This window comes from Amblyomma maculatum, chromosome 3, assembly GCF_055883805.1.
Source record: "Amblyomma maculatum isolate TAMU_Amacu chromosome 3, ASM5588380v1, whole genome shotgun sequence".
Taxonomy (NCBI): Eukaryota; Metazoa; Arthropoda; class Arachnida; order Ixodida; family Ixodidae; genus Amblyomma; species Amblyomma maculatum.
The window spans coordinates 19,488,764-19,507,912 of record NC_139346.1 but is presented as its reverse complement, the minus strand read 5'-3'; the positions used below and the strand labels follow the sequence as shown (position 1 = coordinate 19,507,912).

At 47.5% G+C, this 19,149-nt stretch overlaps 1 protein-coding gene across 1 annotated transcript in view; it reads left to right on the top strand.

Annotated features, from left to right (window-relative positions):
- The first annotated feature begins 545 nt into the window (after positions 1-545).
- Positions 546-19,149, top strand: part of LOC146194298 (testis-specific serine/threonine-protein kinase 3-like) — a 320,653-nt gene continuing 302,049 nt past the window's right edge. The window contains exon 1 of the mRNA XM_084596524.1: positions 546-735. Coding sequence (XP_084452650.1) covers positions 593-735 — 143 coding nt within the window. The 5' untranslated portion in view covers positions 546-592. The remainder of the gene's footprint in view (positions 736-19,149) is intronic.

The following is a 19,149-nucleotide window of genomic DNA, read 5'->3' as shown; positions in this document are numbered from 1 at the left end:
GCAGCCCGGCTGGCGGAGTCCTTGCCGTGACGTCAGATTGCGGCGATAGCAGCGGCGCCAGTGTTCGCTCTCGGGGCTAATAGCAGCATCCAAGAAACGACGTGGTCCATGTGAAGAGCGCTGCAGAGGCAGTTCAGTTATTACATGTGAAGCAGTGGTGCACTGCTGCCGTAAGTGCTGTCGAAATTAGAAAACAATTAACCAGATTTAACCAAAAAGTAACCTAATTATTTCCGAAACAAAACGTGTCTGTAGTCCGCAAGATGCCCTGCAGCTTTATACAACTAGTTTCTCTGGCCTATCTAAAATATTTAATTGTTAGCCCTATATATTTTAACACTAAATTTTTAAGTTTTTAACATGAAAAGAAAGGCGCAGTATCTGTATGCATACCAATCCATTACCATACTATCAACTTGTACCACTCAAGAAACAACCGCCCTTTTTTCGACCATGGTCAGTGAGTGCCTCATTTAAGCGGGCCTCATGCATAAATATTTCTGTCCAACCCGGTAGACATCACGGCGTGCAGATGAAATATCCGTTCATTGTTTGTACATAATCTGTAAGAGGCGAGGAAGAAGAGGCAGCCATGACAGGTGACAAAGTGAAGAGCAGCGACGAGGAGATCCAGGAGGAACGACCAGAAGACGCGGATAAGTCCAGAGTCCTCTTGGAGCAGCGCGGATATACCGTAGGCAAGACACTGGGCTCGGGCTCATACTCTACGGTCAAGTAAGACTCATTCTATTTACTCCTAGGGAGACGCTGTGCGGCGTCCATTTAGGCGTGCCTTTAAGGAATGCTTACTGCTTAGCTATCTGGCGCAGGCAAGAGTCTAGAAAACTCACTCGAGCAAATCGCAACTTAAAAGGCTCACATTTCATTTTTATGCAGTCCATAGCCATAAGTAGCATGTTATGTTAGGATATAAAAAAATTGGAAGACGTTAGGTTTCATCTTTAAGGGTTCAACACCATAGCGTTTAAACGTTTTGAAGACGATGGATGGATGGATCTTTCAAGGCTTTGAATCGGGCGGCGTCTCGCGCCACCTGTTGCCGCAGCGCCGTACGATGGAAGGAATTTTCCAGTGAGCGCCGCATCACAGGGAAGCAAAGCGAAAATGTTCCCTTTTTCTTGCTTAACTGCTACTTCCGTAATTAGTTTCTTTCTAATGACGCACCGAGCTGACAGTCATAAGGCAATGTATACATTATATGCATCTTTAATTGAAGAGCAGTAATGCGGTTCTGTGGCGGAGTGGTTGCGTGCTAGCCAGTGACGGTCCCAGGGATTGGTTGTACACGAACACCATGTTTACAAACAAAGAGGGCGCTTGCGGCGCCGCAGCCAACTGGGAGTGAAAAGTAAGGTTAGCGCCCATAGGAATACACGGAACCAAACCATTTCAAAGCAGATATCTCATTTTACGGGGCACCTATGATGTTGTTATTCGAAACAGAGCAACCATGAACATCCTAGAACAGATCGTGAAAGTATGGAATCTCATTACCGAGGCAAAGTATCTTTAAAATTCAGCGAAACGTATGGGTGTGCGAGTTGGGAAGGTGACTCATAGAAACACACGTAAACACAACTTGCTGCAACATTTTTCTCCTTTCGCAGAACACTAGAAGTGGTAGTCGGTGGTTAAACGTTGCCAGCGCTTTGGAGAACTGTGTGAAAAAGTATGCTGCGTCATTGCGGGGGCAGTATACTTCTAAAACTTCCTAATAATCTATTTTATGAATCCGGAGACCACCAAAAAACGCCTGTAGCAAATCGCGCAGTTTGTTTTTACAGTATACAGTTGTCAAAGGAGAAACGGCGGGCTTTAGAGCAACTGCTGCTAGACTTCAAGCACTGCTTTGCTTCTTCCTCGAAGGTTCGTCAAACGCCCATCACACAACATCGCATCATTACTTATGACGACGCTCGCCCAATACGACAGCAGCCTTATCGTGTGTCTGCCAAAGAACGAGAAGTGATCCAGACGCAAGTTCAGGAGATGCTGAATGATGGTGTTGTGCAGCCTTCACAAAGTCCGTGGTCTTCACCAGTAGTCCTTGTCAAAAAGAAAGACGGCACTCTTCGATTTTGCGTCGACTATCGGAAATTTAATAATGTGACAAAGAAAGATGTATACCCGTTGCCGCGCATCGATGACTCACTGGACAGATTGCGACGTGCGAAGTATTTTTCATCTATTGATTTAAAAAGCGGCTATTGGCAAATCGAAGTAGACGAAAGAGACCGAGAAAAAACCGCATTTGTCACTCCAGATGGCCTATATGAATTCAAAGTACTCCCATTTGGATTGTGCTCTGCCCCAGCTACATTCCAAAGGATGATGGACACCGTCCTCACTGGCCTCAAGTGGCAGATCTGTCTTGTGTACTTGGACGATGTAGTTGTTTTTTCCGAAACATTTGATCAACACCTCGAACGCCTTCGAGCTGTCCTGGAAGCCCTCCGTTCTGCTGATCTCACGCTGAAGCCCCAGAAATGCCACTTCGGGTATACAGAACTCAAGTTCCTCGGCCATGTTGTAAGCGCTGATGGGGTGCGCCCGGATCCCGATAAGACTGCTGCCGTTGCACGATTTCCCGTTCCAGCTAATAAGAAGGCTGTTCAGCGCTTCCTCGGCCTGTGCGCATATTATCGGCGTTTCATTGCGGACTTTTCTCAGATCGCAGAACCTCTGACGCGCCTTACAAGGAAGGACACCTCCTTTGTGTGGAACTCTGAGCAGCAGATGGCCTTCTCTTTGCTTCGTGAGCGCCTTCAAACATCCCCTGTTCTGGCGCACTTCGATGAAGCGGCTGACACTGAGGTACACACTGACGCCAGTAGTATCGGTCTTGGCGCGGTCCTTGTTCAGCATCAAGACGGGTTTGAGCGAGTAATAGCCTATGCCAGCCGCACTCTCTCTCGTGCTGAAATGAACTATTCCACCTCAGAAAAGGAATGCCTGGCGGTCGTATGGGCTACTATGAAGTTTCGTCCCTATCTTTACGGCCGGCCATTTAAAGTCGTCACCGACCATCATTGTTTGTGCTGGCTGGCAAATCTGCGAGACCCATCTGGACGACTTGCACGCTGGAGTTTACGTCTTCAGGAGTTTGACATAACCATTGTTTGCAAGTCCGGCCGCAAACACGAAGACGCCGACACGCTGTCACGAGCACCCGTTGACACTGGCGATACTACAGCCGATGACGATAGCGGTTTTCTAGGAGCCCTCAGCGCATCTGAGCTCAGGGATCGACAAAGAGCTGATCCAGACATCCTTCCACTCATCGATTATCTGGAAGGGCGTGATACGATTCTGCCTCGACACCTATCTCGGCACCTTGGTTCCTTCTGCATACGGCAAGGCGTATTGTATAAAAGAAACTCCCAGAGCCAAGACAGAACTTACCTTCTGGTAGTGCCATGCGAACTCCGTGAGGATATTCTTCTTGCTTGCCATGATGAACCAACGTCTGGTCATTTGGGTTGCTCACGGACTCTTGCTCGAGTGCGCAACATGTATTACTGGCCAGGACTTTCCGCAGCAGTGAAACGCTATGTACGAAGCTGTCGCGAATGCCAGCGCCGTAAAACACCGCCCCAGAAGCCTGCCGGATTTCTCAAGCCCGTTAAAGTACCCCGCACCTCCACCAGAATGTCACGTACACGGTGGCTAAGGATACCAATGATAGCAGGGGGTAGCCCAGACACAAGAACACAGCAGCACAGACGCAAACGTGCAAGCGACAATATGCGGCCAGATGGGGTAAATCAGCTTGATAATACTGCCGCTGAAGTGATACATCCTAGACAGACTTATATTTAAAAAGCAGAGCAACCCACGACACACGAAGATATGGACCGAACGATAATCGCGCATTGCAGCAGACGACGGCACAGCTGGCGATACCCACCGCGACCGCCTCCAGCCGGTGGTGCATGGATGTCTGCAACTGTTAGCGGTCAGTGCTGTGGTAAATCGTTAAACTTGCAGTACATGCTAGGGAATGTAGTATGCACTGCAGCAATGTCGGACTACGTGAAAAGCTTGTCGGAATCGGATAATCAGCGCTACAATGAAAACCCGTACATTGACGGCGTTGTGCACCCGGATCCATTTGCTATGCCTGAAACACACTGGCATGTCCGCCGGACTGACCCTGGCGTTCTGCCACAATTAGACATGACAGGCATTGTAGTGTACTTGATTTTTATTCTTCCAGTCGCTTCACTGTAAAGACCGTCCAGGGATAAGTCCTTGTAGGCATTAAATTATTTTGAATCAGATGAGTGCTCGCAAGGTCATCAGCGGGCATATAATATATGCTAGTTAACTATTTTTTCCTGTATTTTCTTTTCTCCTGTGTTATCGCTAAGAAACTGACCCTGGCAACGTTTAACGCTAGAACACTACCCATTGAAGCTAGTTTAGCAGTGCTGTTAGAGGAACTAGAGGGTATAAAATGGGATGTCATACGGCTTAGTGAGGTTAGGAGGCCGAATGAGGAATATACTTTACTGAAGTAAGGGCATGTACTGTGTTATCGAGGTTTACAAGAGAGGCGACAACTAGGAGTAGGTTTCCTTGTCGATAAGTATATAGTGGGTAATATAGATGAATTCTATAGTATTAATAAGAGGGTGGCAGTCATTGTAATTAGGCTTAATAAGCGGTATAAACTGAAGGTTGTACAGGCCTATGCCCATACATGTAGTTATGATGACCAGGCAGTTGAAAGCTTTTATGAAGATGTAGAATCGGCAATGCGAAAAGTAAAGACGCAGTATACTGTACTAATGGACGACTTCAATGTCAAGTTACAGAAAAAGCAGGCAGGAGACCAGGCAGGAGACCAGGCAGTAGGTGACTATGGCATTGGTTCTAGGAATAGCAGGGAGGAGTTACTAGTTGAGTTCGCACAGCGCAATAACTTAAAAATCATGAATACATTCTTCACAAACGGAAGAACCGGAAAGATATGGAAAAGGTCTAACAGGGAGACTAAAAATGAAATTGAATTCATACTGTGTTCAACACCCGCCGTTATGCAGGATGTAGAGGTAATCGGGACAGTGTGATGCATTGACTACAGGATGGTGAGGTGCCGAATCAGTCTAAATCTGAAGAAGGAACGCAACAGATAAGTAAGAGAGAAGTCCATCAACGAATTAGCGGTGATGGGGAGGGCAGAGGAGTTCACGATCTCGCTACAGAATAGATATTCAGCTTTAACCGAGGATGGCGACATTACCCTAGAAGCAAAGAACAATATTTCAGAGGTATCATTATTGAGTGCGCTGTAGAAGTAGGCGGTAGGATAGTTAGAGAGGATACCGGTAAGCTGTCTAAGAAGACGAAATAGTTTACTAAGATACGCCAGAGTATGAAAGCTTCCAATCCAACAGACCAGATAGAATTGACAGGTATATCAATGCTGATCAATAAGCGCAAAGTGGTCGATATAAGAAGTATAACACGGAGAAAATTGAGCATGCTGAAAAGAACGGAAAAGGCCTAAGCGGTGAAGCAGAAATTAGGCATAGGCAAAAATCAGATGTATGCGCTAATGGACAAGACGGGCAACGCCATCACGGATATGGATAAGATAGTCAAAGTAGCCGAGGAGTTCTATGCAGATCTCTACAGTAGCCAAAGTAGTCAGGACCGTAATGAGATTACCGGTAGGGAAAAACAGTCAGACGTTCCACCAGTGACGAAAGATGAGGTTAAGAAAGAACTAGAAACTACGAAAAGGGGGAAAGCAGCTGGATAGGATCAGGTAACTATAGATTTGTTGAAGTACGGGGAGATAACGCGCTAGAAAAACTGGCCACCCTGTATACGCAGTGCTTGGTGTCATCGGCGGTACCGGAACCATGGAAGAACGCAAACATTATCCTCATTCATAAGAAAGGGGATGCTAAGGACCTTAAAAATTACCGACCAATCAGCTTACTGTCTGTTACGTATAAGGTGTTTACTAAGGTAATCGCTAATAGAATCAGGACAACATTACACTGCAATCAAGCAAAGGATCAAGCAGGGTTTCAAAAACGCTACTCTATACCGATCATATCCATACCATCAACCAGGTGATAGAAAATGTTCGGAATATAACCAGCTCTTATACATATCATTCACTGAATACGAAAAAGCATTTGACTCAGTAGAACCGTCGGCAGTGATGCAGGCATTGCAAAATCAGGGGGTAGACGAGCCATACGTGAAAGTGCTGGAAGATATATATATAGTGGCTGCACAGCAACCATAGTTCTGCATAAAGAAAGTAACAATATTCCCACAAAGAAAGGTGTTAGGCACGAAGACACAAATCTCCCCAGTACTATTCACAGCTTGCTAAGAGGAAGTATTCAGAGACTTGGAATGGGAGCAGTTAGGGATAAGAGTAGACGGAGAACATCTCAGTAATCTGCTATTTGCTGATGACATTGCCTTGCTAAGTAACTAAGGGGATGAATTGCAAAGAATGGTTGATGACCTAGACAGGAAAAGTAAAAAGGTAGGCTTGCAAATCAACATGCAGAGGACTAAGATAATGTTCAACAGCCGCGGGAAGGAACAGCAGTTTAGATTAGATAGCAAAGCAAATATGTCTACTTAGGAGAGGTAGTAACCGCAGATCCGGACCATGAAAGAGAAATAACAAGAAGAATAGGATTGGGAGGGAGCGCATTTGGCAAGCACTCGCAGATTATGACTAGCAGCTTAGCGGTATCGCTCAAGAGGAAAGTATACAACTGTTGCATTTTACCTGTACTCAGCTATGGGGCTGAGACATGGAGGCTAACCAAGAGGGTTCTACTTAAGTTTAGGACAACGCAGAGGGCTATGGAACGAAAAATGGTATGGGTAACATTAATAAATAGGAAGCGTGTTGAGTGGGTCAGATAAATAACTCATGTTACTGACATTTTAGTGGTAATAAAAACGAAGAAATGGGCATGGGCAGTACATGTGGTGCGAAGAGAGGAAAATCGATGGTCGCTTAGGCTAACAAACTGGATTCCAAGGGAAGGAAAGCGTAGCAGGGGGCGGCTGAAAGTTAGGTTGGCGGATGAGGTTAAGAAGTTATGTCTATATCGGGGCAGGTCTATGTCGGCACGTAGACCTGCAGCGGCGGGACCAATCAGCTGGTGCGCCCCGCCCACGCGCGGTAAATGGTCACGGTGGCGGATCGCGGATCATGATAAGCTAAATCGTTTTAATATAGAGAGATTTAGCTTACCGCGATCCGCTACCGTTGTCTGCCGGCGCGCGTTACACTGGGCATGCCCAGATCCCCTTGACGCCGATAGATGGCGCCACATTCTTGATGTTGGCACATAGACCTGCCGCGTACGGACCAATCAGCCCACGCGCGGTAAATGGTCACGGTGGCAGATCGCGGATCATGGTAAGCTAAATCGTTCTAACACAGAGATTTAGCTTACCGCGATCCGCTACCGTGATCCGCCTCCGCGCGTTACACTGCGCATGCCCAGATCCCCTTGACGCCGATAGACAGCGCCACATTCTTGATGCCGGCAGTGCCCTACTATTTGAAGGTAGATCAGGGTGCCTTAGAACACGCAGCTACAAAAAGAAATTTAACGATGAAGATGACGCATGTGCTGTATGTGGTAACTCCAGTGAAACAATTGACCACATTATACTCGAATGTAATGGTATCCATCCGGAAGTTGATGCAGGCGCAGTAACTGTTCCTGAAGCTCTGGAGTTTAGAGATACCAGTGGCCGGGTGAATAATCCGGCGGTGGCAACTAGCAAAAAACGACTGGAAGTTTGGTGGCTTAAAAGCAGAGTAGTGACATAATGTTAGTAATGGAGAAACAAAAATTTAATAAATAGAATGATGGTTTAGTCCAATCTAAATCAATAATTAAGATATAGGGAGAAAAATGAGCATGATAGCTACTGCTACCACCCCGTTTCAAAGGGGACACTCCTATATTCCATCCATCCATCCATCCCATCCGGCACATAGACCTGCCGTGTCGGGACCAATCAGCTGGTGCGCCCAGCCCACGCGCGGTAAATGGTCACAGTGGCGGATCGCGGATCACGGTAAGCTAAATCTATTATTACTCGCCGCCTCTACTTAGCCACGATCAAGGGTTTTTGTCCGAACAAATGACGTCTTTTCAGTTATTTTGCACTTTATTCCTCTCAATTTACAAAACGCACCGTGCCTCGACGGCATCAGTTACTGCCTTAAGCGGCTGATGCGCATCACTAGCACATAGAATGTTTTTTTCCGCCATGCAACATGATGTCGGGGCGTGGCATAAAACGTCCCCCCGCCCCCCCCCCCCCTTTTCCTAAAAAAAAAAGAAAACAGAAAAGTCGCCTGGGCGACTCGCCTCCGAGACGGGGCTGTTCGTCTGTAAACGTGCCGTACATATTTATTAATAAGCATGCTTTACAGAGATATCACGCACGAAATGTTGTTGCATACGTATATTCATGGTCTTAAAATAATGCATCAGCTCTAAGCAAACGACTGCTGCCATAGCCGCAAAGTCAGCTTCTTTGCGAACAGTCCTTTGCATATATGAGCCGCGCTAGCACAACGCATTTCTAATTTGTATACTAGACAACGAAGGGCCACCACTTCTGAGGCCGTGCGAAACGAGAAAAATGTTGCGGTGAGTTGTGTAGGTTGTGAAACGCACCCTCATACGTTTCTCGGTACTTTAAAAATACTGCGCCTCGGTAATGAGATTTCATACTTTCATAAAATTTTCTAGGATGTTCATTTTTCTTCTGTACCGAATAACTACATCATATGTACCCCGTGAAATTAGAAAACTGCTTTGGAATCTTTCGCTGGCATGTATTTTTGAGGGCGCTAAGCCTACTTTTCAACCACACCGGGAAAGGAAGACACACAATAAGCCAAGCGCCGAAGAACTAGAAATGAATTTCAACAAAACTTAATACTGGGCGAGTTGGTGGGATTTAAGCATTTCAAACAGCACTAAAAACGAAGATCGGAAAGGAAAGACACACAGACAAACCAAGCGCTGAAGAACTAGAAATGAATTTCAACAAAACTGAATACTGGGCAAGTTGGTAGGAGGTAAGCATTTTGTACAGCGCGAAAAACAAAGACCGGGAAAGTAAGGAACGCATTCCCGTTAGTTCTCTTTCTTGCAGTCAGCGCAGTGATCGGCCAAGAACCCTCTTTCGTTTTTCTCCTCTCTTGCTCTCTCACTTAAGCATCTGCCGGTTTTGCCTATGTGAACTTTTTCCCCAGCTAAGATGAATGCGGTACACCACTCCATTAACACATTCTGTTAATTTTTCATGTTTGATGGTGCAGGGAAGTTGAATATGGAGAAGAATGAAAGGGGTTTCTTGGCCAAACGCTGTGCTGACTGCATGAAAAAGAACGAATGCGCACCTTACTTTGAGGAGACGAAGTTTCTCGCAAGGTCGAAAGATAAATGCGAGCGCCTCGTCATTGAAACCTTATACATCGGCCTTCCCTTTTCTTGTCGGATAAAGAATTTATTTTTTTGGAAGGACAGATATGGGCTCTGCTTTGGTCATCTTTCTTAATGTGTTTGCGTTCCTTGAATGCGTGATTTGTTTTTTCGGAAAAAGAAAAGAGCTCTGATTTTGTCAGCTACCGCGGAGGTGCGTCTTTTCTTTGGTTCAAATACGGTCGAATGTAATAGCTACGCGTGTTGTTCTATTTTTTTTTTTGCTTTTCGTTTGTTTTTGCGGTTGTTGAAAAGTGGTTTTATTCTGACTTGGTGCCTTTTTTTCACTGTATTTATTGTTTCTGACGAGGCTTGTCTGAGCTGAGCGGGGTTGTGTTTGTGTGATCTGTTTTTTTTTTCACTGTTTTTCCTTGACGCAGCCTGGAGATGGTGTTCTGTTTTACTTTGGTCGCTGTTAGGGTCTTGTCGTTCGTTACTGATTTGTGTTCGTGCCTAAGAGCATTCCAATTTTGATGGTTGTTTCTGATCATCCGTGAGATTGGATGACATTATGGTTTTGTCTTACTTAGTGGGCCGGCCCTGGTTAAGTTTATCTTCTTTGTAGTAGAAATTCGCTCTTTCCTGACGAATTAGTGTACGCCACTTGTTCGCGCTGGTTTCTTTTGATGACTAGACAGTAGCGGAGATCACGTATATGCGCCTTGGTTTTCTCCACGAAATAAAGTCAGTCTGCGTTTGTGTGCGTCCAGCCCTTCCTTCGTCCTAGCGCAGCTTTTTATTGCATCGAATTATGAACCAACTAGCTCGAAAAGTTGTGATAATGTCTTTGAACAGCGTCAAAGAAAAACCTGAGAAAGGCCCCGCGAACAACGACGTAGTTGCACTTGAGGTCGACTCTCCTCTCTGAAAGAGTATCTCCTTGAGAAGATCAGGGTGGATGTTCCGGCGAGTTGGTCTATCTTCACGGATGAACAGCGTTTTTCCGATATGGACAACACAAGAGTGGACAGTACGTGCGCTAACTTTCAACTCAGGCTTATTCAATGCATTAAAGGCTTTTATGCAGTGTAGGAGCATATACAAAACATAATCAGTTCAGTTCAGTCGTGTCCGACTCTTCGTGACCCTATGGACCATATCACGCCACGCTTTCCGGTCTCTCACTATCTTCCTAACATCACATAACTTGATCTGCATGCGCCTCGAGAATGCCATCTAACCATCGCGTTCGCTGTCTACCCCTTCTCCGGTGACCCTCAACCTTTTCCAACATCAAATCTTTCTCCAGCGACTCCTCTGTTCGCATCAGATGACCAAAATAGCTGAGCTTTAACTTTAGAATTTGACCCTCCAATGAGCAGTCAGGGTTTATGGTTGACAATATCGACTGATTTGATCTTCTGGCCGTCCAAGAAACTCTCAAGAGTCTCCGCCAGCACCACAATTCGCATAATAAATAAAGCAGAAATAGATGGGTTTCTGGAACTCTCTTGCTCTTTCCATGATCCAGCGAAGGTTGGCAATTAGGTCTTTAGTTCATCTGCCCTTGCGAAACCGAGCTGGCACGTCCGGAAGCTCCCGATCCACATACTGCTGCAGCCTACCTTGGAGGATTTTCAACATCACCTTGCTAGCATGCGAAATAAGCGCGATCGTGTGGTAGTTGGAACAATATTTGGCACTGCCTTTCTTTGGAATGGGGATGTAAACTGACCTCCTCCAATCCTGTGACCACTGCAGGGTTGTCCAAATCTTCTGACATAATGTATGCAGAATGTTAACAACGTTATGGTTGAGGTTTTGAAACAACTCAGCTGGAATGCCATCAATTCCGCTAGCTTTGTTCTTAGCAAGGCTGGCTAAGACCCATTCCACTTCACTCTTCAGGATGCCCGGCTCGAGATCAATAATCATAACCGTCTTATGTTGGGTTTGCACATCCGGGTCATTCTTGTGCAGTTCGTCTGTGTATTCCTGCCACCCCATCTTTATCTCTGAGGCTTCAGTGAGGTCCCTGCCTTGTTTGTCCTTTATCAAGCCCAGCTTAGCACATAAGTTTCCTTTGATATCTTTGCTTGTCTTATACACAGCTCTTGTATTCCTCAATTGGCTGTTGTCCTCAACTGCTTGGCACTGTATGTTCAGGAAGACATTCTTATCTCTCTTTGCTATTTTCTTAAAATCCGCATTGAGAACCTTGTATCTTTCTCTTTCCCCCATAACTGTTCCCATCCTCCTTTCCTCAGCTATTTGCAAAGCCTCTTCAGATAACCAGTTTGCTTTCTTGCATTTATTTTGCTTTGGAACTAACTTAGTAGCAAATTCTTGTATTATATCATGAACATCAGTCTACATCTCTTCAGGCTCTCTGTCTTTTAGATCTAATTCTTAAACTCGATTCCGCACTTCCACAGCATATTCTGATAGAATTTGATCGAGATAATACCTGAAAGGCCTTCTAGCTTTCTGCGTTTTCCTCAATCGAAGCTTAAATTTGGCAACAAGAAGCTGATGATCGGTGCCACAATCGGCCTGAGGCCTTTTTTTTTTACTGCTTGTATAGGGCTTCTCCATCTCTGCCGGCAAAGAATATAATCAATCTGATTCTTGTACAGACCGTCCGGTGAAGTCCATGTGTACAGGCGCCCCTTGTGCTGTTGAAAATGAGTATTCGCTATGGTCAGGTTGTTTTCTTGACAAAACACTACTAGCCTCTGCCCAGCTACATTTCGCTCACCAAGACCGAACTTGCTGTAATTCCGGATATTTCTTCACTCCACATTTTAGCATTCCAGTATCCTATGAGAAAAAGGACGTCTGATGACGGAGTGTGGTCTAAAAGGCATTGCAGGTCAGCATAAAATCTCTCAACGTCAGCTTCAGCAGTAGTGGTCGGTGCATAGATTTGGATAACTGTTATGTTGAAAGGGGGACCTTGGATCCGAAGTGAAATCACTCGGTCGTTTTTGGCGTTGTACCCTAGAACTGCTTTGCCCATCCTTCTGTTTACTATGAGACCGACCCCATTCCTTCTCCTAGATGCGTGCCCACAATTATATAAATTCTCAGGAATTAAATTCTCCCATTCTGGTCCACTTGAGCTCGCTGATACCCAAGATATCAATGTTCAATCTGTCCATTTCTCATTTGAAGATATCCACTTTACCTTGCGTCATTGATCTTACATTCCATGTTGCTATGTGATATATCTCCTTGCAACATCGGACTTTCCGGTCGCTTCCCGACACAACCACAACTGAGCGTCTTTTTGGCCTTAGCCCAGCCGCTTCATTCGTCCTGGAGCTACTAGGAATCGCCCTTTGGTCATCCCCAGTAACATGTGGGATGCCTTCCAACCTGGGGAGCTCATCTTCCGGCGCCATATCATTAATGCTATTGTGACTGGCCATAGGGTTTTCTTGGCAGGAAATACTGGAGTGGGTTGCCATTACCTTCTCCAGTGAATCACATTTTGTCAGAACTCTCTGCCGTCACCTGTGTATCTTGGGGGGGGGGGGGGGGGGGGGTCCTACAAAGCACAGCTCACGACTTCCTTGAGTTTCGCAAGCCCCTCTGCCACGACAAGGCAGTGATCCATGAAGGGGACAAAACCTAATACTAGCTTGCTATCGTGACGGACATCACCACGTATCGCACAACTTAACACACTTTTATTTTTCCAAGAACTATCTCCTTCGTCGAGAGTGATATCAATGGATCGCTTAAACATTGTTCTTTTATTTTTTTTGTTTTTCTGGCTTCTACGATCTCGCGTTCGTTATTTCTGCTTATGGTTTTTGCAGTCTTCGAAAATGGGATGGCAACCAGATAGCTGCGATTTTAGACAGTGTTCAGCAACATTTTAACGAAATGTTACACAGAAGGCACTCTGGCACCGAATAACAACGACAACCAGTCAGGTCAGCACGAAACGGAGCACAGATTTACTTCGTCGCCTTCTCCCAATCGCCCTTTCAATTCTCCGTCGTCGTCTGTGCATGGCATGTGTCATTGCACCCCTTCTTGGCAGCATCGCCTCGATGCTGCAAATGCGATACTGCTCGATGCGATGAGCTGACAGATAGTATGCATGTTGGTATGGGAAGACCACAACATAAAAGGGGGCGTCATCAGTCTCAATGGAGTCAGCGAGGCGTTCGTGGTGGGGTTTCATCCGGATGACGTGTACAACGTCAGTGAACGTGCGTCGTCTGCGGCTTGAGGGGTCTTGGGTCGCGGATTCAACATCGTAAGTAACGTCACTGATGCGGCGGAGGACATGCTATGGGTCGAAGTACCGGCGCAGCAATTTTTCAGACAGCCTGCGATGACGAACGGGCGTCCAAATTCGCACATAGTCTCCTGGCTCGTATAGGTAGCGAAGCGCCGTCCCTGGTTGCAGCGGTCAGCGTCTATTTGCTGTTGTAGGTATATGCGCTGCCTTGTGAGCTGCCGCGCTTCCTCAGCACGCTGAGTAAAACTAGCAACGTCCAGGTCAAGCTCATGTTCGTAGTCGGGGTACACGGGCAGCATTGTATCCAGGGGAGTGGTCACTCGACGGCCGAAGGCAAGCTCGAAGGGAGTGAGCCGCGTCGCCTCTTGAAGGGCCGTATTGTACGCGAACGTGGCATATGGGAGAATTTGATCCCAGGTCCTATACTCTATATCCACGTACATAGACAGCCTGTCGGCCAGAGCTCTGTTTAGCCGTTGTAGCGATCGTGCAGAACCACGCATCCCTCCGAAACGCCGCGCGCCGCGGAGGATGAAGGGGACAAAAGTATTCCTTCTCTTCCGGGATTGAGTAACCCAAACAGGTTGCTCGATAGCGCCGCGTTTCCCTCTTCCCTCGCCGGGCGCAGGAGCGCACCGCTAGGCGTCGCAGACGCGACGCTCATTGGCCGAAAAAGGACAAAGGGCAAGATGCGCCGAGATCGGCGGGAACCGGCTACCGCCGGGGAGAGACGACAGCGAGCCGCGACAACGGAAGGACGCAAGGTAAATACCTCCCCGCTATACTTCTTTGTTGTCGCCATCTTGCCCTTCGAAGTGTCAGGCCCCATCCAAAAGGATAGGGTCGCCAGCAAGACCTTCACCAGCGTTCCTTTTGGGAAAACCCAATAAACATCTGGTTCCGGGCAAAGTCCTGTTCTGTGTTGTGTCGAAATTTGCATTACCACTTTGCGGCCGTGAGAACGGCTGCCCGTGGTGTGTGATCGCGGGAGCTCTGTGTTTGCGGCCTAGACCTCAGAAGAGGCTCGACGGCTTAATAAGAACCCCCACAACTGGCGCCCCAACGTGGTTCTCTCGTGCAGAAGCACTTGAGCTACTCGCTCCCGCCGGACACAATGCCAGACCAGCAGAGTAATCTGCCTGATCTGACGTGGCTCGCAGAGCTCAGCCCCGGGTACAGGGAAAGCCCGGCCCACGGCTCGCTCGCCGCCAACGCGACTCTACAGACGGGACAATTCGCCGCTGCAGGAGCAGCCAGCGAAACACGACGCCCGCAGGCAGATTCCGGCAGACGCCGCGAAATGCCACCCTCAAGAGTTGGCGCGCCTCTGCACTACGCGCGAACGGATTGGGGAGGAGCGCCAGGCACGCCATGTCCGCCCTCGCAGCTACCAAACGGCAGCACAGGGGCCGCGCCAACCCCGCCGACGATCTCGCCACTCGTCGCGGCACCCGAGAGCGAGGCAGCGTCAAACGCCGAAAACCTCGCAGGAGTCCTCGCCAGCGCATTCCAGCAAGCGCTGCAGTCCTTGCAACCCAGCCCGCGGATCGGAACACCGATCCCAACGTACAGCGGCTACGGCGATCAAATGAGCGCCAACAGCTTTCTCCTGGCGCTAGACCAGTACGGCCAAGTCAACGGCTGCAGCGAGACCCACATGCTGCGAAGAGTCATACCAGTGGCACTGGTCGACCAAGCCGCTCGGTGGCACCGTTTGGTAGGTCACACAGCGAGCACTATGGCTGAATTCCGCAGTATGTTTAGGGAGGAATTCCTTCCTCACGACTACCAGCAGCGAATGCAGCGAGAATTGGAACTCCGAACCCAAGCTCCCGACGAGTCGCTCGTCGAATACGTCAGGGCGATGCAGGAGCTTTACGATTACGCCGAACCCAACGCTTCGAACACGGAGCAAGTGGAACGAGTAATCCGACAGAGCCACCCCACCTTTGCTCTTTACCTGCGGGGAAGTCGCTGCAGGAACCTGAATGAGCTTGCCGTGGAAGCGCGTCGGGTGCAAGCCGAAATTTCAGCTGCCCGTGCGTACCGGCCCCCGCCACCCCCATCGGATTGTTTGGAGCCCAGCTGCGCCTGGAATGGCAGTGCGCGTTCAAGGAGTGAAAACGCTCGAACGTCACGTGTTTCAGGTGAGGGCGCCTTCCCGGATATCTCGGATCGCGCTCTTGATCCCTACTCAAACGGGCCGAGGATCATCGAAGCTGTGCGAGAGGAAAAGTGGTCAACCTCACGCCGACCGCCCGACAGAGATTGCCAAACACGGTCAAACGATCGAGCGCTGGTGACGCGGGCGGACGGGCAGCGTAACATGGTGGTGGCAGCGGCTCAACAAGCTCTCACTGACGGCCGTACGCGAGAGCACCCTCGTCTGCCTAGAGCCCGGAATCCCGGGCCATGCTTCTCTTGTGGCCAAGTTGGTCACTTGGCTCGTGCCTGCCCTGCGAGTCAGGGAAACGAGGTAGGCCGCCGGTAGCAGCGCCGGCGGCCGAAGCTGATCCGAGCGACGGAGCTGCAATAGTGGCACCCTCACTTCTCAGGATCGGAACACCGACCACTACCAGGGCTCCGTTCATAGACCTTGCGATAGCAGGGACTACGTTCCGAGCACTGCTTGACACTGTGCTAGCACTTCTCTAATCGGAGACGAAGTCGTTTCCCGCCTTCGACAGAGAGGCATTCGGGTGCGAAAACGCAGCCTGCCCCTCCAGTTGGCGAGCGGAGAAGTATGCTCTGGTGGTGATGTGCGCCTCGTAGTGCGTTGGAATCAGCGCACCCGGCGACAGCGTTTCATTCATCTGCCTGGACTCACGGTACCAGTTATTAGAGAGATTTAGCTTACCGGAGACGTATTACGTCTCCCGGAGACGTACAGACGTAGACGTATCGGACGCCTACTGCGCATGCGTGCAAATTGATGTAGACGTATTCGGCTGACACCGGGCAAAACACGTTTTAGCTGTACGTATCGCCCATACGTAAGACGTATCGCTAGACGTACATGCAGATGATGATGATGGCTATCCAATAAAAAAAGATAGAAGCTATTTGTAATAAATACTTCAAATAATGTCACAAAAATGTCACATGCAGATCCCCCGAAGTCATCATGTTGACGTGTTAGCTGTGTTTTGAATAATTATAATTTGAGCTCACTTTTAATCACTTTGCCACCTGCAGCAAGCCTGAACAATCCAAGCCTAGTTGCATTAAATCCGTTTGTTTTGGTGGTCGCATGGAGGAAGGAAACAACTGCTCGTGTTTGCTGGTGTTCGGTCATGTGCTAGAATTTGCTCCTGCTATCGGTGCAACCTGCCCACGTTACGTTACATCATGCCGACAGCATCCTTCACCCTTCACGACAGGCAGCTTTTAGGCACCCTATCATGGGATGAAATTGAAGACATGCGTAGATTTCAACGGGAGCGCGATATTCCAAAGCCTCGAAGGAACTTACGTGAGCGTGGTACCCTTCAACATCGGCGCCAACAACAACACAGTGTTCAACAGGAGTTTTAGATTCTAGAAAGAGAATTTCGGAGAGCTGCAGTTAGCCCTCCTAATTCCAAATGAGGTCATCAGTGCGCAGCGTGTCAGGGTCTCCGGCTCCGAGGCACCTTGGCACAGCTCGATTTTTACTTCGGTCATCTACTCTACGATATGACAAGTGGCTTGATCTGCAAGCTCTTCAGCGATTCTCCGAGGTAAGTAGCGCATGGTGTGGTGGCTGTGGTGGCTTGACGGTTACAAGCCAAATTATTGATAGCAGTGCTTTCTGTGTCAAATAAATATGCCCGCCGAAACATGTAAAGCAAAGCTGACTGGCTGTGGCGTTTCAGTAGTCATTTTTGAATGCGAATTAGCGCTAATCCTGAGGTTCAGAGCTTATAAAAACAGTCTAACACTTGTGCGACCGCTTATAGCGCTTTCAAATTAAAAGCAAAAAAAAAAAGGCCGGAGCGGATTTAAAGCGATAAATTCCTTGTGAGAAGCGGGGCGGGATGTCGTATCATCCCGCGTGCACACTGCTACGCACTCTCGCGCTACCCATTGCACATCATCCCCATCAGATTCCATGTGTGCATAAACGCTACCGAGCCTTCTACTCGATATAACTACGTCAAAACCCTACCATTTTGTAGTCGAAAGGCACCAGCGCTCATGCTCCTAGGGATGATGGCATGGGGCCAATGCTCTCTGGCGCGTAACGGCGTTGTGTCGTTTCTAGCAGGCGAGCAGTTTTGGCTACTGTAAAACATTAACGCTTGCAGTTGACTCGTGCCCAGTCACCGAACATCTGCTGCAATCACTTTTTTTTTTTTTTACGTCAATTAACATAGGCACACTTGTGCAAAGGCATATATATATATACCCCTGCTCTTCAACTCGGTTGTAGAGCTTTGGGAAGGTGCTCTCTTGTCGACATCGAATTTAGTGAAACTGTTTAACGTCCCTAATGCAACCAGTGCTATGCTGCTTTTCGATCTTGCCTACTAGCACAGCATAAGGTCATCAACATAAACACTAGCACACTTGCCAGTCAATATTTTTTTTATTAAATTAGGGAAGTCCACGGAAACACAAACTGAGAAATACGCAAAAGGTTGTTATCAGCACAAGTTATTTTTTAATTTGCTTCATGTATTAGAAATACTCAACACAGAAATTTCACAAAATTTTATGCAATAATTTAAACAATGTAAGCAATTTTGGATTTGGCCCTTATCGATATGAAAATCTATATTTGACCCTACTGTGACTGAATGAAATTTATTTCAGAGTCGTTTCTAGTCTCCTGTAAATGATCATACTGTGAATACAGCTGATGAAGAGTTGTAATATTCATTGTCACACAATCAGCAGCACTGATTTGCTCTAAAGTGAGTAAATAAGTGCTTAGTGGGCTTCTGCTTCAAGCAAAGATGTGAAGCTATTTTCTATTGGTAGAAATTAGTTGGAATGTGTTTAATGAAGAGCTATTTTAATTCAGTGCACCATTGTATTGCCGGGGAATGGTAGATGCACATAGGATGCAAAGCGACAAGACAGCGGCAAATATTGTCGTTTCTTGCCAGTTTCGGCTATTTGCTTATGTTGCTAAATGCAGAAAGCCGCTGCCAACAGGCTAAACTGAATGTAGTCTTTTATAAGTTATTTTGCTAGCTTTATGCACAAACTGCTTTGTCTGCTGCAGGCCTATGTTCCAAGTGTTTTTATCTTCTGGCTTCAGATTTTCCTGTGATCCCTTCGTATCCTAGGCAGTGATAAGGAAGTAGCTATGGAGAAGCAATAATTGAATTTACACTCGCAGTAGTCCACCCTATCATGCTAAAGCTGAGAAAGGAAGCTGTCAAGAATAAAATAGATTTGGCTCATTTCCATCTGCACATCAGCAGAATCTGGCTCATTTTTGTTTTG